We start from the raw sequence: 23,885 nt of genomic DNA on the forward strand, positions 1-23,885 counted from the left end.
GTGGATTGAGCACCAGTCTGTGAACCAAGTGGTCAGTGGTTCGATTCCCAGTCAGGGCACATGCCTGGGTTGCGGGCCAGGTCCCCAGTGGGGGTCACGCGAGAGGCAACCATACAATGATGTTTCTCTCCCTCTCTTTCTCCTTTCCTTCCCGTCTCTAAAAACAAATAAAATCTTAAAAAAAAAAAAAGAAAATACAAATCAGAACTACTCCACTCCCACTGGAATACTGGTACTTTTTTCAAAAAAGGAAAATGAGAAATGTTTGTGAGGATGTGGAGAATTTGAACCCTCACGCGTAGCTGGCAGAAATGCCCAACGGCGCAGCTGCTGTGGAAACCAGTCTGGCAGTTCCTCGAAGAGTGGAACACGGACTTACCGTATGACCCAGCCACCCACTCCTAGGCACATACCTAAGAGAATCAGACACATACACACAAATGTTCCCATCAGCATTATCCATCATAGTCACAAATCGGAAACAACCCAATAGCCAACTCATGAATGGATAAATAAAGTGTGATCTAGTTACACAGTGAAATATTATTCAGCAATAAAAAGAGATGAAGTACAGATCCTCGTTCTATGGATGCACCTTCAAAGCATTTTGCTAAGTGAAAGAAACCAGACATGAAAGGCCACCTAATGTATGACTTCATACATACGGAATGTCCAGAACAGGCAGATCCACAGAGACGGGGAGCAGATCACAGTGTGCCAGGGGCAGGGGAAAGAGGGGCGTGGGGAGCGGCTGCTAATGAGTACAAGGTTTCTTTTTGGGGTGGTGGTACCACCTTGTGAATATAGCAAAAAAACCCACTGAACTGTACACTTAAGTGGTCAATTTTATGTTACGTGAATTATATCTCTATTTTTAAAAAGTCAGTACATGTAAAGTGCTTAGAAGGCTACCCGGTCAATGATAAGCACACAGTAAAGTTAGTTGTCACTTAAAGTCCACCAGACTCATGTGTTGGTCCCGATCAGGCAGAAGAAAGAAAATTTAAAGGCACACTGCTGGCCCCGGCCCGGCACCTCAGTTGGCTGGAGTGTCATCCCGGCGTGACAAGCTTGTGGGTTTGATCCCCAGTCAGGGCACGTCCACGAACCAACCAACGGATTCATAAACCACTGGAACAACAAATCGATGTCTTCTCTCTTTCTCTCTCTCTCTAAAAATCGATAAAAATGTAAGTAAATAAAGGTACATTGCTTTTAGAGATTGAATTCACATAATATATGTTCAAGTATTTCTTTGCATGTAGTTTTTTCATTTATTTTCATACTCAGTTTTGATTTTATAGGCTTCATACACATGTGTGTCTACATATGTGATACATATGTGACATAAGCATTCGTTTGTGTGTTGTTTTTACATTTTATTTTCATGATTACTTTAGATCTTTTTAAGGTATGAAGCGGGTTTTTGAAGCTCAAATCGAATTTGTTTTTGAAGCTGCAATTGGGTTGTGAGCCCAGGGCTGCCCTGTGACTCAGCTAATCTCAAGGTCACGCCTGTGATGGAGCAGGATGCTCGCTGACCTTGGGGTTTAAAGATCTGAGATTGATGCTTAGGTTTTTGGTTTTTTTTGCTTACAAGCTATTTGGCCTGGAACAAGACTAAGGTTGCTAGATTTAGCAAATAAAAATATAAATCCCCAGTTACATTTGAATTTCAAATAAAACTATGAATAAGTCCCAAATATCAAACGGGATATACCCAAACTAAAAATAAATTATTCGTTTTATTTGAAATTCAAATTTAACTGGTCATTCTCCATTTTATCTGGCAACCCTGGACACCATCCTTCATTTCTGGGAATGGGTTTCTGAGTAGTACCGTATTTAATTCTCACAACTCCCCATTTTTCCCATAGAACAGACTGACTCAGTGAGGCGGTAAGATTTAGTCTAAGGTCACCCAGCTAGAAAATTAGCGAGCTGGGATCTGAACTTGGGTGTGTCAAGTTTGGTGCGCTCTGCTAAAATCGAACTCACGGCAGATAAGCAGCGATCTACTTCATGATAACGAGGGAGGCCTGAGCGACCCTGGAAAGGGCAAATGATTCCATCAGCTGAGGAGGAATACTAAAAAAGAAAGATGGCGAATCAGGTTTGAAATGGTGTTTATATACCCATCTGTATTAATTTCCTATTGGTACCGTAACACAGTCACACAATCTTAGTGCCTGAAAACAACAGGATTTCATCATCTGACAGTCCTGGAGGCGGGAAGCCTGACATGACAGATGTCAAGACGTCGGCAGAGCTGCACTCCTGTGGGCCCTGCGAAAAAACCTTTTCCTTGCCTTTTCCAGCTTCTAAAGGCCGTGGCCTCCCTGGGCCCCTGGCCCTGTCACTGTGACCTCTGCTTCCATCATTTCCTGTTCTTCTCTGACTCCCATACTCCCGCCTCCCTCTCAAAAGGACCCTTGTGATTACGCTGGGCCCATCTGGATAATCCAGGACAATCTCCCCATGTCAGAATCCTTAGTCACATCTGCGGCGTCCTTTTTTGCCCTTTGTAAAGTAACAAACTCCTGGCTTCTGGCGATGGGGATGTGAATACCTTTAGAGAGCCATTATTCTGCCTTCTGCACTAAGGGAGAAATTATCTAGTGGCTTTGAGTGTTCTGGACTTTAACTCTAACCCCTTTTCATCTGTACAGTTTTCAGAGTACTACACAACCTTTTTCACTTCTTGCATTGATCCTGGGAGGTCGATGAAGGTGGTGGTATTGAGGCCACTCTGTTAAGGGAAGTAGATGAGACTGGCAGGCGTGTGGGATGAGGGCACAGTGCCTGGGTCAGATGGAAGATAGAGACTAGGGCCCAGGCTTTTCATTCAGCATCTTCCCACATCATGCCTGCCACCCCTAGTTCCAGGCCATGTGTTTGCCATGGTAGAATTGGGGCAATTCCTCAGGCACCCCTACAATCTAGAGGAAGAAGCCTCCAAGGTGAACTAGCTCCCTCGGCCCTGATTCTGCCCTCAGCAAGCAGCCCTCTCCCAACCAGGGACAGAAGGGACAGAGAGCCTTCCTTTTCGTGGAGAGCCTCGGCACAGAGCCCCGGAACTTGGTGTCCACCCATCTCAGCGTCATCTCAACAGCAGCCCAGGCAGGTGGGCCCGGAGCCTGTGCTGGAACTCCTGTAAGAGGAGGGTACTCTGATTCTTGGAAAAGTCTTGTAGCAAACCTCCCAAGTAGTTCACAGTTTTGCCCTTGGGTGCTGCACAAAGGGAACCAGGCTCTCCCCCCGCACCCCAGATATGGGAAGGCAGCTGCTTGAGTCTGCCGACACTCCTCCAGGCTTCCCTCCATCCCATCCATCATCGATGGTCTGCATGTGCCTGACACTATTCCAGGAACTGGGATGTAGCCGTGAGTCTGACAGGCAAGGCCCCTGCTGTCCCGGACCTTGTGCTTTAGTGGCAGAAGACAGATCACACAGAAGTATGGGGTAAGAGTTCTGGGCATAGCAAAACAGGGTGAGACAGACAGAGGGTGATGGCAGCTCTGTGAGTGGGGACTTTTGTGCACCGTCCCCACTCTAAGAGGAGGCCGATGTCCTAGGGAGGAGCAGTACTGAGATGCAAATCCACATTTTGCACCAATGTCCCCCTTGCTCCTAACCCCTGCTCTGTGCAGCCTCCAGAAGGGGGAATAAGAGCAGCTGGAGCCCGGGAGGCACTCAGAGTCTGTGCACCATCCCCGAGGCTGAAGGCAGGCCATCTGGGAACAGTGTCCAGGAGCAGCCTGACTCCAGGGCCAACAAGAATGGAAGATTCCTGTTCCGTGTTAGTTGAGCAAGGGTCTAGTAAGGAGGGTAATGGTGTGATGGGTTGTTTAAGAGACACAATGGCTAGATTGAGGGGAATGAACCAATTGTGAAGAGTGAGTCAGGTGTGTGTGTGGGGGTCAGATGTAGGGGGTGGAATGCACACGATAGGGCAGAGGACCAGGTGTGCCAGTGGAGGTGAGACGGAAGTGACAAAATGAACTGGAGGAGGGAGCCAGATGTGAAGGGGTGAGCTGGCTGTGAGGGGCTTGAGAAAAAGCCCAGCCTTGGGCTTCGGAGGGTGTCTGTCCCTGGAAGGGGATGATGCAGCCCGTGCAGGCAACACCCTATTTAAGGAGGCCGTATTAACCTCTGCAAAGAGGAGCCCAGGACATGTTTGGCACCTGGCTGGGTGGAAATAAACAGAGACACGAAGCAATAATTGATGCGGTGTCCTCTGCCTACCCTGCCACCTCCTCCTCCCCGGGCTCGTTGTTGTTGAGCTGGGAGGAGACACCAAACGCTATGGTGGGTAAAGGAAGCTGTTCCCCAAACTTGAACTTGTGTTTTATTCCCCTCCCCTCCAGCCTTGGTTACTGTCATGTCCTCGCGTGGAGTGCCTGCTGCCTGACCTGCCTGTTGAACTCTTGTCTTCAGTGGTCTGCCTCAAATGCTCCTCCTCTAAGAAGGCCCCCCTAATATCCATTCTGCCTTGTCCAAGTTGTGATTAATCACTAGCCTCTGAGCACATACATCAGAGTTAAAAACCCAGACAACCCAGCTCTGTGTCTTAGGCACACTGACCGGGGGAACACACGAATGAACTTCAGAGAATCCCCGGAACTGAATGCAAAATCATGTGCAAAATCAAATGCGCGGATGAATGGATAAACAAAATGTGATATGCAATGAAATGCGATATGCCATGAAAAGCACTGGAGTACTGAATCCTCCCAGCGGCTGTGTAACTTCCCAAAGGTGAAAGGCCCTTTCAAAGCTGAGCACACAGGTTAGTGTTTCATGAGTGTTTGTGGGGTTTAAACACAAACTCTCTGTTAATCTTTATGTGGCCCTGAGCAGGAGGCCACTATGACCTCCACTCTGTAAGTGAGAAAACTGGCTCAGAGAGGTCAAGGGACTGGCCCAAGAACACAGAGCTGGCAAGCAGGCAGAGCTGGGACCGGAACCCAGCTGTCTCTGGCTCTACAGTCAAGGCGACTACTATGGGTTAAACTGTGGGTTGGGGTGAGATATGGGACGGGCTTCCCTGCACCTACAGAGCTTACATTCTCACAACAAGCTTGACAACAGGCAACCACAAAAACACAATAATTCCAGAATGCGTTAAGGCTCTGGGAAAAAAATGAACTGGGAGCATTTATAAAATTGAGATAACAGAGGGGCTGTTTTAAATTGGGGGTCAAGGGCTGAAACCAACAGTGTGAGAAGGAAGGTCGCACCGCTGAGATGAGAGGAATTTGGCTGCTTTGGGAAGTGATGGAAGGCCAAAGGGCTGCAGCGAGAGTGGGCAGGGGAGGTCACCAGGCGCAACTAGGGTACAGGCAGGGGCCGCAAAAACCGAAATCGAAGGGGAGCCCTCCATGGGTTTTCAGCACGGGAGAAAGGAAAGATCCCATGGCGGTTGTGCCGGAGGGCCGAAGGGCAGAGGGAAGGCGGGAGTCGGGGCAGTCCCGGATGCGGCCCGCAGCCACCACGCCCCCTCGCTTAGTGCCTAGAGGGGCGAGGTGGGTCACACCGCCCCTACCCGCACCTATCCCAGCAACCGAGGGCCTCGCCCACTCCGCCCCACCTGGCTGGTGACGTCACGGCGCTGGCCTGCGCTCCCTGTGACGTCACGTTTGGGCCCCGAGGTGTTCTCAGGGTCCGCGCTCGGAAGGAGCTGCTCGCCCTTGGCGGGCGCGAGAGAGCGACCCGATGAAAAAGGTTACTTCCAAGCAGTCTCCGCCCAGGCTGTTCGGTGGGTGCGCGCCCCCGCGCGGGGCGCTGGTTGCTATGGACGCAGCGGCTGCCGCTACTGGGCGCCGGCGGGGTCACGGGGTCGCGGGGGGGTGCCGCAAGGCCAAGTTTTCTCGGGTTCCCGCGGAGTGTGGCCACGTTTAAGACCCGGCAACACTATGAAGCCTCTAAAGAGGGAATCCCGCCTCAGAATACTTACAAGCAGATTCTTGGAGGCCGCAGAAAACTTCAAAGGTTGGCTCTGGCTGCCTCGGGAGCCGCAGGAGAACCCTGCAGGGGCAGGGGGTCTTGGATGGGATTCACGACAGGAGGCCTAAAAGATGGGGGTGACACCAGGAGGGAGGTAAATGTCACCGGGGAATGAGGTAGCGGGCAAGGCGTACTCCATAACCTAAGAGATGGTGAACGAGGAGGAGAATCCAATAAGGGAGGGGCACAGGACACTGGAGCCTTGAGGATGGGGACACAGGAAGTGGGGAACGGACTGAGGCCTCAGGGATCAATTGCTGGGGAGATGGCCTTGGGCAGGAGGGCATAGGAGACTAGTACCTGGAACCACATCTTAAGATAGAAGGCAAAAAGGAGGGTCTCTGTTGGGAATGGGGGTGTGGGGGAAGAGCCAGGAAAGAGTTCGAGAAGGGCCAAGACGTGGGGTCCTTGGGGAAGGAAGTTCAGGAAATAATACAAGCAACATGCTCAGGCGGTGAAACCAACAACCTTGGTGGGATTCTTTGGGGGTGTCACCTAAGAGTTCTGCTAGAAAAAACCCAAGAAATGCTAACTTGGCTAGTTCTGTTTCTGACTGCCTTTTCCCACTACATGCCCTTTCCAGCTAGGTGACACCTGTCCTGCTTGTTTAACCTGGTGGCAGTCACTAGACATGACAGCTTCCTGGCCTCTGCAGCTACCTTGTGGTTGCAGGTGGGAAAGCCCCAGGGTGCCTGACAGCAGACTGACCCCATGGACACATTCCCATTTGCAGCTCCCCCTCCCTCCCATCTTTTTTTTTTTTTTTTTTTTTTGCTGTTTTCGTTTATTGAGGGCCTGATGTGTGTGAGCGCTCTGCTGGGCAACATTCGCATTGGTATCAACCCCAGAGCCCTCAAGAAATTCAGTCTAGCACACTCCTGGAGGAGTGACCAGACAACATAAATGCTGTGATATAGGTACCTGGTGGCATTAAGGAGGCTCAGGGCACCTGACCTGGGCCTTGCATGGTAGCTTTAGGAGGGAAGCTTTCCTGAAACTGTCATCTGTGTTCAACAACAACCACAAAAAGGAGCAGTTGACTTCTCCAGGCCTAGGGAGCAGCATGAGCTGAGGCACGGGACTGTGGACACATGTGACCTTGGTGGCCAGGGCAGAGGTCGTGAGTGCGGAGGAGAGGGAAGGGAGCCAGAGGGGCCTGCGCAGTGGTCAGGGGTCAGCCCGTGAAAGGGCTGCCTGTGCCCTGGCAGGCCCTGGGGAGATGCAGCCGCAGAGTCTCTGTGAAAGCGCCGTGTGAAGAGAGAGCACAGGCCGAGTGCAGCTAATGGGAGCTTAGCCACTTTTCAGCATGGCTGTCTTTAGTGCTTCTGCGTACTGGGAGAGTGCGACTTAGGCTGCAGGATACAAGTTTTAACATTTAAGAGGGAATAAGGAAGAATAGCTGGCCTCCTTCTACAAGGGCAGCCAAGGGCTTTCCTGGCCACTGCTGACCTCGTTTCTGGAGATCTAATCAGGTTTGAACAAATCAAGGAAAGATTTGCTGCTGAATATTTATTTATTTTTAATTTTTTAAATTTACGGATTTGAGAGAGAGAGAGAGAAAGGAACATTGACTTGTTTTCCACTTATTTATGCATTCATTGGTTGCTTTTTGTGTGTGCGGATCCAGTGGAACCTCTGACCAAATGAGCTACCCAGCCAGGGCTGCATATTTTAATAAGGAGACACTGAGTTTATTAAATAACCCTTGAGTAAATAACGTGCACCATGGTGAGGAGGGAAAAAACCCAAGTGTTTAGTTCCTCAAAACATCTCAGGGGAAGCCTCTAACACTCCCTCCCCCATGATACAGCTAATCAACGAATGTAATCTTATAATTTGGAGCAATGTTTCTCCAAGGTCTCTGAGTTATAAACAAAAAGGCAAGCAAATGTTATGACTATAAACCTGTTTAGAGGTTCCAGCCCTTTTGAATCTCAGGTCTTGTTGCTAAGAAACAGGGCAGTCTCCCAGCAGTTCCAGATCCCCCGCCCTCGTCAAGTAAAGCTCAGCCCTGGTAGAGACGGTCCCTCCCTGGGTTCCCCCAGAGCAACCCTGAGGTCAGAATTTCCTGAAGATTTTAATCAACACAAAAAGAGTAACATTTTGATAAAACAAGAAGCAGAGAAAGAGAGTCCAGAGAGACTCTCCGTGTCTCCCTCTCCCCCACCTGCTCCCTCCCTGCCCCAAGTCTAACGCCTTGCTCGTAGCTGTCTATCTACTAACTCCAGCAGAAGTGCCACTGCACCCCCCCCCCCAGCGCGGGGAGCTGGTGTCAGGATCAGGGGAGGAATGCCAGCTGGGTGACTCACCAGGAGCCCCACTCTGCTTGGGTTTCCAGACCAGAGAGAAGGAAATAGCTGGGCCTCTGGCACTTTCAGTGGTGAGACACACTTTGACCCTTCCGAGTCTTCCCCCAGGTCCTAAAGTGACCTCTGTGGGACTGCTCTTCCTCCCTGGCCTCCTCAACTTGCCTCTGCCCATCTAGTCCACCTGTTCACCCTCCCCTGATGAATCACTTTGAGATGCTGCTTTCATTTCATTCTCCTGGATCAAAGCTCCCTCCTGCCAATCGAGGAGGAGCGGAGGCTTCAGCTTTGCTTTACAAAGCCCTGGTGTTCCTCTCATCTCCAACATCACCCCCACCTCCCCAGTGAGCCTCCTGTGGCCCCATGCCTCACAAACGCCATACTCAGCCCCACCTCCACCTTTGCTCCAACTGTGACCCCCCCCCCCCAAAACACCTCTGTCTGCTGTTCCCTCTGTGCAAAGCCTGCCTGCCCTTCAGGACGTACCTTAGCCGCGCCCTCCCCCCCACCACCCCAGTCCTGTGGTTGCTCTTCTGAACCTCTGGTTAGAGCCCTGAGCTGTATGGTCCACATCCATCTGTTCTTGCTTTGATATATCACCAAGCCTGTTATCTGTGCCGCTAATTTTAGGCCCTTGTGTTATGAGTGGTGTGTGTTGGTGCCTGGTGCATTTTCAGTTCCTTGGCAGAAGGAGCCACATTTTAACCTTTTATATCATCTTCTCTATAGTTTATAGCATCTGAAAGGTGCTTGGTAAATATTCTCCAGGGTGAATTGGAGTTTAAAATGTATGTGTGATGTTGCATATTTTATTAACTAAAACACACCATTCCCTAACTGCATATTAAGATAACCTTCTCAGAAAACCCCCAGACCAGAGTTTCCCTGACTGCTTTGGGAGTCTCTAGCAACGGTGAAGTTTTATCAATTCAAACACGACAGTGATACACCCAGCAGTCCAAAGCACAGAGCCGGAGACGTGCAATCCCTTGGGAAGATGCAGAACCAACCAGAGGGATGGACAGAGGAAGCAGATGTCCTGGAAAATAGAAATAATACAAAAATATGTATAAAAGTAGACCTTCAGTTGGTACCAATTCTCTCTTGGGCTGCTACCCGCTTTGGTGACTGTAGCAGGGAGAGGGGAAGTAGAAATAATTAAAAAGATACCTAAGGCTGCACGTGCACACGTGGTGGCGGGCGGGACCAGAGCCACGCGGTTGAGCTGGTGGTGCTGCCAAGTTCCCTCCCGCTGACCCCGTGGCTGAGGACTGAACACTGGCCCACAGGCAGAATTTAGAGTTATGTTTGGAATGATTCTGGCTTGGGGTTTGTTTTGTTTTGGGTTTTGTTTTGTTTTGTTTTGCCTTGCCACCAATTATGTGGGCATTTCCTAAAAAAAGAGTTTGACTTTCATAACCCAAGCGCCGGCTTTGATGTTTTAGTCATATTGCTTCTGAAAAAGCAGAGTCCTGTCAGAAGCCGTGGACCAAACCAAGTTCTGTTTCAAAGTCCCAGGAGTCAGGCAGGACTCGGGTTTTCTTTTGATTATTTTCTGTAGCGCCTTACATCAAACCGTTCTAAGCCAGAGGGTGGCAGACAGGAGGATACCAGCCAAAGAAATGAGATGCATTTGAAACTGTTAACCCAGCTCTGTGGAAGGAAGGCAGGGAGCGTGTCCTCATTGGAGAAGAACTCGCTTCTGCTGCATGAGTTCTCATTGCCATGCCCCCCATGGGGCGTGAGAGAGACCAGCTTAGATCTCTCCACGTTTCTCCCATCCCATGAGCCACTGTTGTCATTGGCTGCAGCATTACTGTGGTAGAAGCCTCGATTCTTGTCCTCAGTCTTGTGCCCCCTGGTCCCTTCCCAAAGACTGAAGTCCTTCCCATGGCTCACTAAACTCTTGGTGATGCAGCTCCTGTTCCCTCTACAGGCATAGCTTCCTACCTCCCACCTCGCTACACTCCAGCTATTTTAGAAACACAGGCTTTGAGTTCCAGGGGTGTGCTCTATTCTCTCTCGCCTCTAGGCCTCTTTTTTTCTTTCTAGGCCTCTTTATGTTAGTCTCTTTAGAATGCCTGTCCCCCAAATCCTTCCCCTTGTCTATGTTCTCTTCATTTTCAGCTCTCAGTTTAAACATCACCTTCTTAGGAAGCCCTCCCTGACTGCCCCCCAAAATTAGGCTGGGACCCCTGACTGCTCCCATACTTCAGCCTGACATCCTTCTCTCCGTGGGTATGTGCTCTTTGAAGCCTGAATCTCTGCCTTATATTCCCCAGACCGTAGCGTGGTGCCTGGCACATAGAAAATACTTAAATAGTATTTATTAAATGAAAGAGCATGAAAGAGATGGTCAGCCATGAATGTTCTGTTTGCCCCCGGAGCATCGATATTTTAACCAGTGTCTTAAGGCACCAGATGCCTCCACCCAGGAGAATGGATTGGTACCAGCAGCGGAGGAGGCTGAGAAAGCATCTTCCCCAGTTGTTTCAAGCCCCTTTGCATCAGAACCACCTAGGGAGTTTTTAAAAATATACAGCCCCCCAGGCCCTGGCTCCAGGCAGGAGCCAGGAAGCTGTATTTGTGAAACTCCCCAGAATATTCTGAGGCAGACATTTGACTAATATTTGGGAACCACTGGTTTAGTCCAGCTTCCTCTTTTTAAAAAATGGAAGACGGAAGCCAAGAGAGGTTCAGTGAGACATCCAGCGTTGTCCAGCTTATAAGCAGCACAGCCCGGAAAGGAACATCATTCTATCTCAATTTTGGCTACAGAAGCCTCAGTCTCTGTGGCAGGCCCAGGGCAATAGGCAGGGGGACCCTGAAGAAAGAACTCCCATTGCCCCAGCAGAGTGCTGACCAGGTCGCCCAGGCAGCTTCTGCTGTCCACCCAGCCAGCCAGATCTGGCCCCCTAACCATGGAGTGGAATCTAGGTCTGTTTCTAAGCATTTGTAACCTTCTGCTTCTCTTCAGAGAAGAAGCGGGCAAAGGTGCCTGAACAGCTCACGCCCCCCATTCAGGAAGAACCTGAGCCTGTCAGCAATATCCTGCAAGGAGATGACATTCTTGCCTTAGCCATTAAGGAGGATGACTTGAAGAAGGTAAGGATGGAGTCCAGGGATTCCTGCAGGAGCCTTTCTGGGCAGCCTGTGTGGTCTAGAACGTTGACCGTGCCCACCATCACTGCTGCTTCCCTGCAGGGGAAGGAGATGATCAGGCATCTTGCTCCCCATGGAGGCAAGAGCCATTTGTCCCCTTTCACAGAAGGGAAAATGAGTTTAAGAAGCAAAGTTACAGGTGTGGATAAAGCTACTAATCCCTAACCCCAGGTTTGACCTGGAAGAGTCAGCCACTTCTCACCTGACTTGTCTGGAGGCATAAAATGTAATTCTTGCTCCTCCAGGACATTAATACGTCTTCTGTCTGTTGCACGGGCATTTCCTCGACAGAACATATGGACAAAGCTGGAGAAACAGATTTGTCAGCTTTCAGGAATTCCACGAAGAACTGGGACAGGGTGGTGGTGTCCCTCCTCCAGATCTCAAGTGGCATTCTCCTGTGTTTTTTTTTTAGCAACACATTCCTCGCTTTATCGAAACAAGAGATAAATCTGTCATTCCCCAGAAATTTATCATCCGTAAACTCAAACCCAAGGATCCTAGGAGGAAGGTCTGCCACTTAGTAGCACATCCTGCTACCACAGATACAGCCACAAAGCCCCTGGACTACTCTGGTATGGCCGGCCTCAGCCCTGGCACCGCTGGTGTCTGCATCCATGGGCCAGCCTGGAAGGAAAGCATGGTCTCTCTCCTTTAGAGAGCAGCCTCCTTGAATTCTTTACATCTGCTAGCTACCACTTGTCTTTCCCCTCCTATTCCCCGCCCTCCAGGCCCAGATGACAGTCTCTACAGCTGTGACCAGATCCTGCCCCACCACATCTTGGGGAGTCTCCAGGACTTTCGGAGAATTGCAGTTGCCCAAGGGAACACCCAGGTTCGTGTGCGCAGAGCCGCCTGCACAAGAGATGTCACTGAAGTCATTTCCATCTCACACCTGGTGGAGTCGCGCAGGCCTGGGGTTAAAAAGACAGTCCAGTTTCTGGGCCCCGGAGTCTGAAGTGATAAGTGACCCTCCCCCAGAAATAGTGAAGCCAGCTTAAGCTAGTTTCAGCTGAAGTCAAGAAGTCACTTCAAGGATACAGAGGTGCCTCAAGGAACTCAAAGGCAATAGTGTGTCTGGCTCAGTTAGACTGAACCCAGGAAGGCATCAGGGCTCCAGGCCCATGCTCCCTAACAGCCTTCTTTTCTCTTCTGCAAGGACTGGCTGCTCCCCTCCTCAGTCCACATGCTGGAGGAAGCCCGGAGCTCCCTGGGCCGCATGAAAAGTCTGTCTCTCTGACTTTCCCATCATGCACTGCTGCTCTTTGTCTCAGTTCCTTCACTTCCCTGGTTCCAGGCAAAAAAATCTCATTACTCGGGAGCTAAGAGGCCTGGGGTCGTATAAAAATGGCTCAGTCACTCTGCAGGTGAAGGCATCAATTAACTTCAATTGTAAAATAGATGCAGGAAAAGATTTTGAGCACAATCTTAGAGCTGAGGTCCCCATTCTGGGGGAGAGGGGACTGACAGAGGTTTCCAAGCCCCCGGTTCTGTGATTTGTTTTCTGTCACTCACAACCTTAGGGTCTTGAAGAGGAGGGACCCTTGGCAGAGTGGGAGGACAGTGGGGGTTTTGGCCTAGAGAATCCCAGCCCCAGTTTAGCGTCTCTCACCACCCCCCACACTCTGACATTGTACTTTCAGCTGGCTGAGCTGATATACACCCCGCCCTCCTCGGTGACCCTCATCTCAGCCACAGAAGAGCCAAAGAAGAAAGCCCCCAAAGAAGAGAAGGCACCCCTCTGGGCCCCAGCCCCTCAGCACAACTTCATGAGAAACTGGCAGCGCAACCTGGCCCTGTGGAAGAGGCAGCAGGAGGCCCTCAGCGGTGAGCAGCGTGGCCGGGCTCCCACCTGGCCTCTCCCGCCCCCAGGCCCCCCTGCTGCGCGTTCTCTCCCTCCACCTGTCCAGAGATGGCTTCAGGCCAGTCACTCGCTCCCCAGTGTTCCTCGCCCAGCGATGGGGCTGAGCGGTGCTGAGCACCGGGCCAGGTGGTTCTGATTTGGTGGAGGGGCCGCATTCCTGGCTCTCACTCTAGAACGCCTGAAGAAGCCTGTTGGCGAGCTGCTGATGCACATAGGCGAGACCTACAGACAGATCCAGGAGGAACGGGAGCTCATCGACCGGGTCCTTCCAACGCAGCACGACGGGAAGGTGAGGGCAGTGTCCCCGAGGGCGCTGTGAGGAGGAGGTCTGGACAGACAAAGGCACGGCTGCTCTGGTTTGCACAGCCGGGGAAAAAACAAATCTGTCTGTTGCCACCTCAAAGGCCTTTACGAAATTATATTATTGGTCCTATTATTGGGTGTTCGGGGACTGGCTAGTTAAGTAATTCGTACTGCGGTGGCACTGGTGTGAATTGAGAAAGATAGCATAGGTATTGAGTTACTAGAATAGTCTTAGTGTTCTCTCTTAAAAGCTGAAACTCCAGCTTTTGGACAACCAGGGCCTGTTGTGTCTGGTATGTCAGTGCCACCCGCACTGTCTGGGGCCAGGTAAAGGCTGAGAGAGGGCATCCTGAGCATAAGGAAGTGCACGCTTCTCTCCTGCCCTCCACGCTGCGGTGAGTCCTGAGAGCGGGCATCTGTAGTCTGCCACGCTCATGTCTCCCAGGCCTGCACACCAGCCTCTCTCCAAGGGGTCCCCACGGTCTGACTTGTCTGCCCTGCCTTGCCAGTGCTCTGAGGAGACCAGTGGGTTCTGGAGTCGACTGGAATACCTTGGAGATGAAGTCACCGGTCTGCTGATGACAAAGACGAAATCTCAGCGTGGTCTCCTGGAGCCAATCACTCACATCAGGAAGCCGCACTCCATCCAGAAGGAGATGGGTGAGGAGCAGGGCAGTGGGTGACCAGCCTAGGAGGGGGGACAGCGTGGCCCTGGTCTGAGACCATGCAGGAATCGAGTCCCATCACCCTATGGAGATCCAGTTCCCTTTCCAGGAAGACAGTGGTAGATAGAACAGGTGGCCGAAGCGAGTGGGAGCGGAGTCTCTCGGATGCACCATGGTGGGTGAGCACCCGGACTATGTCTGAACGGAGAGGTGCTGTAAGTGTAAGCTACGCACTGGTTCGTATGCAAAATGTATCTTATCAATAATTTGTGTATTGTTTACATGTTGAAATGGTATTTTTCATACATTGGGTTAAACTATTACTAAAAATTAATTCCAGCCATTGTTTTCTTTAACGTTTTATTTATCTACTTTTAGAGAGAGGGGAAGGGAAGGAGAAAGAGCAGGAGAGAAACATTAGTGCGTGGTTGCCCTATACATTCTCCCAAATGGGGACCTGGCTTGCAACCCAGGTATGTGCCCTGACTGGGAATCAAACCAGCAACCACCTGGTTTACAAGCCCGCGCTCCATCCACTGAGCTACGCCAGCCAGGGCTCTGCCGTTTCTTTTTGCCCCTTTAAAACACCTAGAGCATTTTACATTATGTGCCTTGTGTGTGTGGGGTGCATGCTATTTCTGTTGGATAGCACTGCTTTAAAGGCTGCCAGGCTGCCTGGGTTCAGAGCAAGTTGTTTGAGCTCTGGGCCTCAGTGTCGACATCTGTAAAATACTGAAGGGGCCGTGAGAGAGGTAAATGAAGCATGATGTGTATTAAGAGGTTCTGGCCCCTTGTTGAAGCCCCAATAGAAGGTAGCTGCTGTTGTCTTTATTATCACCCAAAGAGTGGAAGGTTTGAAAGCTAATTTCCCAGCCGTCCTGCGTAGGATTGCTGAAGCAGGAGGTATTGGACAGGAGGCCTGGAGCCCAGCAGCACAGGGAAGCTGTCTTTTCCCCTTGTCCAGACATGGTGCCGGGATGGGGGTGTTCAGAGCCCCTCGAGAGTGAGGGGAGGGGGGCATGGCAGCAGCCTGCACTGAGGGTCCTTGGGCCCTGCGGTAGGACTGCTGGCCCGGAAGGATGCTCCGTACCGCCACACCTGGGACCGGAGTCTGTTTCTGACCCACCGCCGCCAGGAGCTGCAGAGCATCATGGCAGAGCTGGACTTCACCCAGCAGGTTGGTGATGCCTCCGTGCCCGGTCTGAGGCCCCTCGGGTGGCACCTGTCTTTGGCCAGCCAATCTTCCCTTTCTTGGTCTCTCTGAGGATATTGATGGCCTGGAGGTGGTGGGCAGAGGGCAGCCTTTCTCAGCAGTTACAGCAGAAGACTTTACAGTGTTTGAAAGGAGCCAGAGAAGTTCCTCTGAAGACACAGTGAACATGTGAGTGGGGCCTGGGCCCCAGCGCCAACAGTGTTAGAGGGTGGGCTTCCCTCCCCGAAATCAGAGTGCCTCCATCCCAGCCTCTCAAAGTGACTGCCACCCCTTCCTGCGGCCATCTGCTCCCCCCCAGCCACCAGCTCCTAATGGGGATTTCCCAGACATTCTTTGGCTGGTAGGTGGGTCTGCTCCAGACTCTCCTAGGGCTGTGCACACTCAGCGCCTCAGCAAGAAGGGTCTCTGTGTGTCCAAGAACCTCCCACCTATGGGAATCAGGCAGGACAAGGCTGAGGTCCAGTGGCGCTGATGATACTCCACTGGAGGCCAGGGCAGGGCACCTCTCCAGACTTGCTGGCAGCCATTTCCATGGGCTCTGTGTGGCAAGACTATGGCAACTTCAGGGAAGATGCGTCATTGGTTTTTCTTGCAGAGACGTATTGACCCGTTATCCTGAAGTGGTCCCCATGCCTGTTCTTGGCCCTTCTCTGCTGTTCTGTGGGAAGCCAGCCTGCTGGATCAGAGGCAGTAACACACAGGACAAGGTAGGCCTGCCTGTACCCTCACCCATCTGCTGGATGGGCCTCCCTCGGGTACGGTCTCAAGGTGACTGGCAGTCACAGAGAGCCTGCAGGCTCCCACTTGCGTTTTTATCTGGTCGTGCATTCAGCATGTCTGAAAACGGTAACAGCACCGGCTACCTTGAGCCAGAATAAAATGACAAGGCTGAAAAGAGTGTCACAAGCCACCCAGCTTGTACCTCGCCCCCACGCATATAAACAAGCAAAACTGCTCTGACTGCTGTGGCTTTAAGAATGTTCTAGGCTATTCTGACGCTAAGGTGCATCAGATATAAAATCTGTATTGTCTTCTCTTCTTACTGTTGTTGGCACCTCAGGGCCAGCCACTACTAGGGTATGACGCCACTCTGAGAGTGGCCAGGCCCTGGAGGGACTGCTGTGCCAAACCCAGGAAAGTCCCTGGAACGCTGGGATGAGCCCGTCACCCGAGGCCGGGCCCTCCCTCAGAGACATTCCTCATCCCCCCTCCTTCCCCAGAGGCATGTTGGAATTGCCGTTAGCCTGACCTTCGAAACCCTGGAGGGGCAGAAAGTGTCCTCAGAACTGACGGTGGCCAACAACGGCACAGTGGCCATCTGGTACGACTGGCGGCGACAGTCCCAGCCGGACTGTTTCCAGGACCTGAAGAAAAACAGGATGCAGCACTTCTACTTCAGTAATCGGGAAGGTACCCAGGAGACGCAGCCCTGCTCACCTGGCGGCGCGAGAAGCTGCCGCCTAGCTAGCACCGAGCTCTTCAAGTTGAAGCCCCTCTCCCCGGCCTCCTCCCTTCCATTTCTTCTGTGACGTGTGTCATCTCCTAACTGCTCCTGTTTGTTGGGGGCAGGGGGTGAGCCACCAGGGAGCAGAAGCATTCTAGAGGTTCAGCTACCTATATGCACAAGGTCTGAGGCTAGCCGGCCCGTTTGCCGGGGACTCTCCCCCTTTTAGCACCGAAAGTCCCACATCTCAGGAAACCCCTTAGTCCTGGGCAAAGCAGGGGACGGTTGGTCACCCTGCCTGGAGCTCAGTCACAAGTACCGGTTAGGCTTAGGGCTCCGTTAGTTTTAGACACGCCCGCGTGGGCTTCATGAGCTTCTCCTTGGTGAAAACCTGTGTCTCTGTCCCTCTCAGGTGTGCTTCTCCCTGGAGAAACGAAAACCTTTACCTTCTTCTTCAAGTCTTCGAGCGCTGGGATCTTCCGGGAATGCTGGGAGTTCGGAACTCACCCCACCCTGTTGGGAGGTGCTATCCTGCAGGTCAACCTCCATGCAGTCTCCCTGGCCCAGGACGTTTATCGGGATGAGAGGAAGTTACTGGAGGTAAGGGACCTGGGACCTGGGACCTCGGTCCATCTGCACATCGGATCGGCCACTCTGGTGTGCTTCTTAGCACTGCCTGCAGGGACCTGGTTTCTCCTAGTTACTCTTGCCCAACAAACACTTCTCAGGGCTTTGTGAAGTGAAAGATGCAGGGGGGGGGGGAACCAGAGGAGGGGCAGCTTTGAGCTCTACCGAGTGTGGCTCCCAGGGCCAGAGAGAGAGGAGACTGGGCCTTCAGATGCAGGCTGCAGGGAGCACCTGAGCACAAACACAGGGAGCAGCCCTGCGCCCGGGAACCGTGTGTCTTCGCTGCCATCCGGTACCCTCCAGTGAGGTTGCATTTAACTGGCAAGACTTCAAAACCAGGCAAAATCACAGAAAACAGTTAAACCAGTGGGGCCAGCACCCAGGAGTGAGTGTGAGGCAGGAGCTGGCAATCTGCTGGGCCCCCCTGGGGTCCGCAGCCTGGCTGTCTAGCGAAGTGCTTGGTGGGGCTCTGGAACGCGGCGCCTCCTTACTCACAGTGGTCTCCAGCCACTTTGCAAGCCAGCTCCTTCAGCTGGGGCTCAACCTGTAGTGATCAGAGGCCCCTTTGACAAATGCAGTGTCTGCTTTACTCACTAGCATAGGACTGGCATCTCTCTATAGATGCTCCTGTTTCTGTCATACTGACTGCGCGGCCAAGTCACGTTCTCAGCAAGGCCCAAACCGTGCTGGCCCCAGCCCTGGCCCTTCTTCCTAATCTAAGGAAAATGCTAACGGTGGCCTCCTAGACCTACATGGGGGCAGCTTCCCTGGAACTGGCCCATCTTTTCAGCCTCTTAGGGAACAAGGATGTTTGGGACAACCCAAGGGGTTTGGTGTCTGGGAATAGTGGTGTGTGTGTGTGTGTGTGTGTGTGTGTGTCGCTCTCACACACACACACACACACACACACAGATGACGCAGGGAGGCTCAAAGTTCCCAGGGATCTGGCTCACCTCCCCTCCAGGATGCCACATGGATTGTGAAAGCCTGAGCCAGTCTTATACCACCTTTTCTTCCCCAGAAAGATCTGGCTTCCCACGAGGCGGCCACCATTGTGCAGAGCGTGCTTCGGGAGCTACTGGAGGGAATCCTGACCCAGGAGCGTGCGCAGACCCCCGAGGACGTCTATCTCACGGAGGAGGACTTGTTCCACCGCAGGAATCCTGGGGTACAGGCCGAGCACTGGCCCCTGTGCCTCGTGTATGCCCTGGGTGGAAGGAATAGCAGAGCCCCGATATGCCAGGGCTTGTTCTGAGCGTCTTCCATGAGTAGTAACTCACTGCTTTCTCCTCCCCGCAGCCCTGTGAGATGGGCACTCTATATCCTCACTGTACTCGGAGGGAACCGTGGCCCAGGGAGGTTAAGTTATTTGCCCAAGATAATTTAGGTCCTAAGTGGACACTTGGTGAGAACAGTTTCACAAGCTCCTTCCTTTAAACCCCATATTCCTGGGAAGCTCACGTACAAAAATAGTGCCTGAGGTTGGAGAGGCTCAGGTTGAAGGGGAAGCGGGGCTGCCCTCTGGCCCCCGCCACTCCTGCCGGCTCTTGCCCGGCCCCCTCCACCAGTGCTCTGGAGAAAATGGGGAAACCCACAGCAGACACACGAGGCTGGGTCCCCTGCGCCCGGCCTCCCCATCACGTGTCTTCCCTTGTCTCTGCCGTAGCTGCATTACCAGCACCAAGTGGTGCAAAACCTGCACCGACTGTGGCACCAGTACATGGTCCTGCCCTCCAAACCCGAGGAGGCCAGGCCGGGTGAAGAGGAGCGTCGCGGCCCCAGGGTCCGGGGGGCTGTGACCCAGACAGCCCATTTGGAGAAGGCCCCAGTGAACATGGACTCTAGGACCCCCGTCTCGGAGTCCCAACTGCCCCGGCAGGAGAATATGGCCCTCAGGGACACCCAGGATTCTTTCAGGTCCCAGAAGGGCGGCCCGGGGGCCAGGAGTTTTCAGCAGAAGAGCACCATGGAGGAGAGGCCGGTGGAGGACAGCCCCTGGGAGCTGGAGGGCCTCTCCCCGCCTGAGTGGAACCTCTGCCTGGAGGACTTCAGAAAGGTGCTTCCCTGACCCCGAAGGGGAGAGGGTGGGAGAACAGCTCTGGCACGGCGGCCAGGGAGAGCCCCAGCGGTGCCTCTCGCCCCCGTGGACGAAGACATACAACCTCTGAGGGCCCGGCGAAAACAGTCTCTCGGGTCATCTCTTCTTGTCTCCGTTGCCTAGGCCACTGGGGTGCTGGAAGGGTGCCCTCTCTGACTCCAGCAAACCTTGGGAAAGGGGGTCGAGAGGACGGGTTTCTGAGGGAGGCCCCCAGCTCTCACAGAAGGTGCCCCAGGCAGATTCTCTGTGGCCGTGTCCCCCCTGCACACCCATCCTCACAGCAACACGCCCATGTCTAGAGGACAGAGAGATGCTTGGTGTCCTGGGCAGAAGGGTTGCTCACAGTGCCTCTGACCCCCCCAGGCAGCAATGACGCTCCCTGAGGAGACCCAGAGAGAAGACACCCTAATTGGGCTCAACAGAGAAGCCCTGGAGCTGTGCCAGGAGCAGAGGCCGCTGCAGTCCGACCTCCTGTACCAGATGTGGTAGGTGCCCCGCCAGGAGGGCCAGCCCCCTCTCCCCTGCTTTGTGTCATCGGGCCAGGGCTTCTGAGCAGGCAGTCCTGAGACGCAAGGGGCTGAGCTCCCTTTGAGCTCAGATTGTGAAAAGATGCTGCAAACACTCCATGCTTGGCATCTGCCACAGCTGCCCCTGCAGCTGCCCACTGCCCCCTGCAGAGCCGTCCCCGCACAGTGAGGACCTAGGCCTATTTCTGTCTCCTTGCCCCTTCTCAAAGGAGCAGAAGAGAAACCAGAGGGTAGGTGGTGAGAAGAGGGGCGTAGCCCATGAAAAGCCTTACTTCTCAGTCATCAGCGTGCCTGTCACAAGCCTGGAACTTGCTTGGATAGGCTTGGGGGGATAGGCTGGAGTTTTTTTTAAAGATTTCATTTACTTATTTTTAGAAGGAGGAAGGGAAGGAGAAAGAGGGGTAAAAAATGTTGATGTGCTGTAGAAACATTGACAGGGGACCTGCCCCGCAACCCAGGCATTTGCCCTGACTGTGGATCAAACTAGTGACCTTTCGGTTTGCGGGACCGACCCACTGGGCCACACCAGTTGGGGAAATGGGGGATAGGTTTCTGCAAGGCCCTTAAAACATATCCCCACGAGCCTCATGCTGGAAATCTCAGGCAAGGTCCGCCACAGTTTCGTGCTGGAGTTAAGACTGACCTCGCCTTTGCCCTTGCCCCTGGCGGCACAGTTCCCCAGCTGGAGCCAGGTCTGTCTGAAAGCACCTGCACGAGTGCTGGCGAGGATGCTGGCCGGACGGGGCGCGGCGTCCCCACGGCAGTGCCCAGCACCAGTGTCTTGAAAGGAAAGCATCCAGACCTCTGCAGGCTTTAGGGCAAATGAAGGGCGATGCCTTTTCTCCAGTGTGTCTTGCCTTCTAGTATGCAGCTGTGGCGGGATGTGATTGACAGCCTGGTGAGCCATTCCCTGTGGCTGAGGGTGCTGCTGGGCCTGCCCGAGAAGGAGACCACCTATTTGGACACGCCGGAAGAGCTAGGTCAGACACTGTGCAGCCGTGCCTGCACGAGGTCCTTGCCGTCCCTCGGCCGCAGCCTGTCACGCCCTCCAGTGTGATCCATGGAGTAGGCCCCCCCCACCCTCTCCTCTGTTGCCAAGGTCTAGAGCCCAAAAGTGGCCTAGTGTCACCTTAGTTCCGTTCCCTCAGTGTACCCGTGGAGTCCCAGAAGGGTTGAAGGCTTGCCTGTGCCTGACATGGAGGAGCGGCAGAGCGGGGACTAGAACCAGGCCCCTCGGGCCTGCCCCCAGTCCTGTTCCACAGGGTCGCACAGCTGAGCCAGGGCCTGTGCTCTTAGTCTGTGGGAATTCTCTCGAAGTGGCCGAGAGCACTTTGCTTTTCCCGACTCCTGCCTGTGGGGTTCGCTAGGTCACAGGCCACACTGTCTCCCACTCACCTTCCTCAGATCGAAAATTACCTGTCACGGAAGTGAAGTCGTCTTCCGCGAAAGTTGGGAAGGAGGACCGGAGAGGGGCAGCCCAGGAAAAGAAGCAGTTGGGAATCAAAGACAAAGAAGATAAGAAAGGAGCTAAGCTGCTGGGGAAAGAGGCATGCTCTAGCACAGGGCCTGGCCGGGGCGGGGCTGGGGAGGATGCAGAGGGGCTGCGGCCGGTCACGGTCGCACGCACGATGTCCCAGCTCTCCCCGTGAGCTGCCCTCGAGAAAGTCCTAGACCTCCCTCAGGAGCTACTGAAGGCTATGCATGTCCCATCTCTCCAAGCAGGACCGTTTAAACAGCAAGAAGCAGAAGGCAAAGGATGATAAGAAATCCACGAAACCTTCCAGTGGGGACAGGCTTTTCCTGGAAGACCCTGCCCCTGACAGCACCACCCCTTCTCAGGAACCCATAGATCCCCTGGTCATGGAGAAGTACACCCAGAGGCTGTACACCGAGGTGAGAGCAGAGCCCAGCGCCCAGCCCTCCCCTCCCTCGCTCCTGCCCTGTGCACTTCCCTCCACTCCCTCACTCGTCCCGTTTACTCCGCAAATGATGAGTGCCGACTGCGTCCACGATGGAAGCAGAGCTGCCCTGGTGAAGGGCATCCTCGTGTGCAAGAGACTTCGAGAACAAGGAACACGTCTGGTTTGTCAGATGATGAGCACCCAGGAAGAGAGAGAAATAGACCAGAGCCAGCGGGTGAGGAAGGCCCAGGTGGGGCCGGTGGGCCTCACCGAGAAGGGGGCATCGAACAGAGACTTGAAGGGAGGTGAACGGTAGCCATGCGGACCCGGGAGGAGGGGTGCCCCAGGGAGGAGAAGCAACTCATGTAAGGAGAGGGAGTGGCCATGAGGACAGAGGGCAGACAGGCCACCGAAAGGGAGCAGTCACGTGGGGCTCCGTAGGCCGCGTGAGGACACAGGGATTTTCTGAGCAAAATGAAAAATCAGACAGGGTTTTAAATAGAGGAGCGACATGGTCTGCGTTTAGAAGATCACCTACTCTGGCTACCATTCGGACAATAGACTAGGGGGAACTGAACGGAAACTCTCCTGTCACCCCACTTTCCTGCGCTAGAGGGTGTCTCGGCTGGTGTGCCCCTTGGGGCAACACCACGTGGAGTGGATTTCCAGAAAGTGTAAGGGTTTCAAAGCACTGGGGAGACTTCAGAAGGGTGCATTTTCAAGCAGTGGGTCCTTAGAAACTCATTCTGATGCTGTGTTGGGTTCTCAGTCGTCATGGCTGTTCGCTTCAGAGGGAAGGTCCGCCCATTGGCCAGGCTTTGTCTTCCTCTGGGGTGGACAGCTGGGGACCTGGGACTGCGTTGTGTGGTACCGCTTTGGGTCTCATTTGATCAGAAGTTCCCATTTGCTACTGGTGACATCACTGAGATTTCTGAAGGTCGGCGGGGTCTAGAAAGTTCTCACAGTCTCTGAGGACCCACAGGGTGGACTCTCCCTTGGTTTTCTGAGATTGAGAATGAACTTGCCGAGACCTGTGTGGTCCAGCCCCACTAAGTGTCTTGGAAACATTTCAGTATGAGGATCTGCGATCCTCGGCAAGCTGGCATCCGTGGGGCCAGGGTAGGGTGGGGCCACCCCAGGGGACTAAATGGGCACTGCTCCCTGGCCTCCCTGGAATTGCCCCTGTCACTACACTAGGCTCCAGGGTCCCCATACCTCCTAGGGGCTAGTGCAGGATTACCTCCCTAGACTGGTTTGAAAAATGGAACTATTTGCAAAAACAAAAATTCTACAGAACTTCTCACCACTTTGGTTTTACCCCCTCTCTAGCTGTCTCAGTGTGGAGTGAACACGTCCACTGTTGTAGCGCGGTGGGTGCTCTCGCTTAGGTATTTTTCTGCAGAGCAAACCTTTGCCTGATATTTGTCCTGTTCTTCCAGGTCCATGGGCTGCTGAACACCCTGGTGACCAGCCTGATGGTTCTGGCCGACGAGCTCAGCCCCATAAAGAATATTGAGGAGCCTTTTCGTCTTTGCATTTGACTCGTGTGCCCAAGCAGCCTCGCGGGTATCTGGTTAACAAACAAATCAATAAAGAACCTTTAAGTTCCTACCATTTCCCTCATGCCTTGTGTCTTGAACGCTGCCTCTTGAAGAACTCAGCTTACACACGGCCGGGTCCTCCTGTGCCCCGCCTGCCCTCAGGTCTCCTGCACCCCACCCTGTCCCAGTTTCCGCAGCCGGCAAACATGCGGGGAAACACACCCAGGG

General features: G+C 53.3%; 1 protein-coding gene across 2 annotated transcripts; it reads left to right on the plus strand.

Moving 5' to 3' along the window:
• Nucleotides 1-5,652: 5,652 nt before the first annotated feature.
• Nucleotides 5,653-23,708, plus strand: MYCBPAP (MYCBP associated protein). 2 transcript variants are annotated; one of them, XM_053673155.1, is made up of 19 exons: nt 5,653-5,758; nt 11,290-11,417; nt 11,890-12,049; nt 12,206-12,309; nt 13,118-13,301; nt 13,512-13,627; nt 14,151-14,301; nt 15,368-15,483; nt 15,572-15,687; nt 16,115-16,226; nt 16,740-16,929; nt 17,376-17,563; nt 18,612-18,758; nt 19,257-19,646; nt 20,052-20,173; nt 21,080-21,195; nt 21,620-21,762; nt 21,938-22,108; nt 23,556-23,708. In XM_053673155.1, exons 1-19 carry the CDS (start codon nt 5,716-5,718, stop codon nt 23,655-23,657), a joined length of 2,799 nt encoding a protein of 932 aa, XP_053529130.1. In that variant the 5' UTR covers nt 5,653-5,715; the 3' UTR covers nt 23,658-23,708. The 2 variants fall into 2 exon arrangements, with proteins under 2 accessions (XP_053529130.1, XP_053529129.1); XM_053673154.1 differs by lacking the exon at nt 5,653-5,758 and adding an exon at nt 5,904-5,991.
• Nucleotides 23,709-23,885: the final 177 nt, after the last annotated feature.

The sequence above is a fragment of the Artibeus jamaicensis genome, unplaced genomic scaffold (assembly GCF_021234435.1).
Source record: "Artibeus jamaicensis isolate MK-2021 breed Jamaican fruit bat unplaced genomic scaffold, CSHL_Jam_final contig_1998, whole genome shotgun sequence".
Lineage (NCBI taxonomy): Eukaryota > Metazoa > Chordata > Mammalia > Chiroptera > Phyllostomidae > Artibeus > Artibeus jamaicensis.

Excerpts from the sequence above, each read along its gene's own strand:
- MYCBPAP (XM_053673154.1), top strand. The coding sequence starts at position 5,916 with ATGAAGCCTCTAAAGAGGGAATCCCGCCTCAGAATACTTACAAGCAGA. Across the intron at positions 17,564-18,611 it reads ATGAGAGGAAGTTACTGGAG|AAAGATCTGGCTTCCCACGA; the intron begins GTAAGGGACCTG and ends TTTCTTCCCCAG. Across the intron at positions 20,174-21,079 it reads GACCTCCTGTACCAGATGTG|TATGCAGCTGTGGCGGGATG; the intron begins GTAGGTGCCCCG and ends CTTGCCTTCTAG.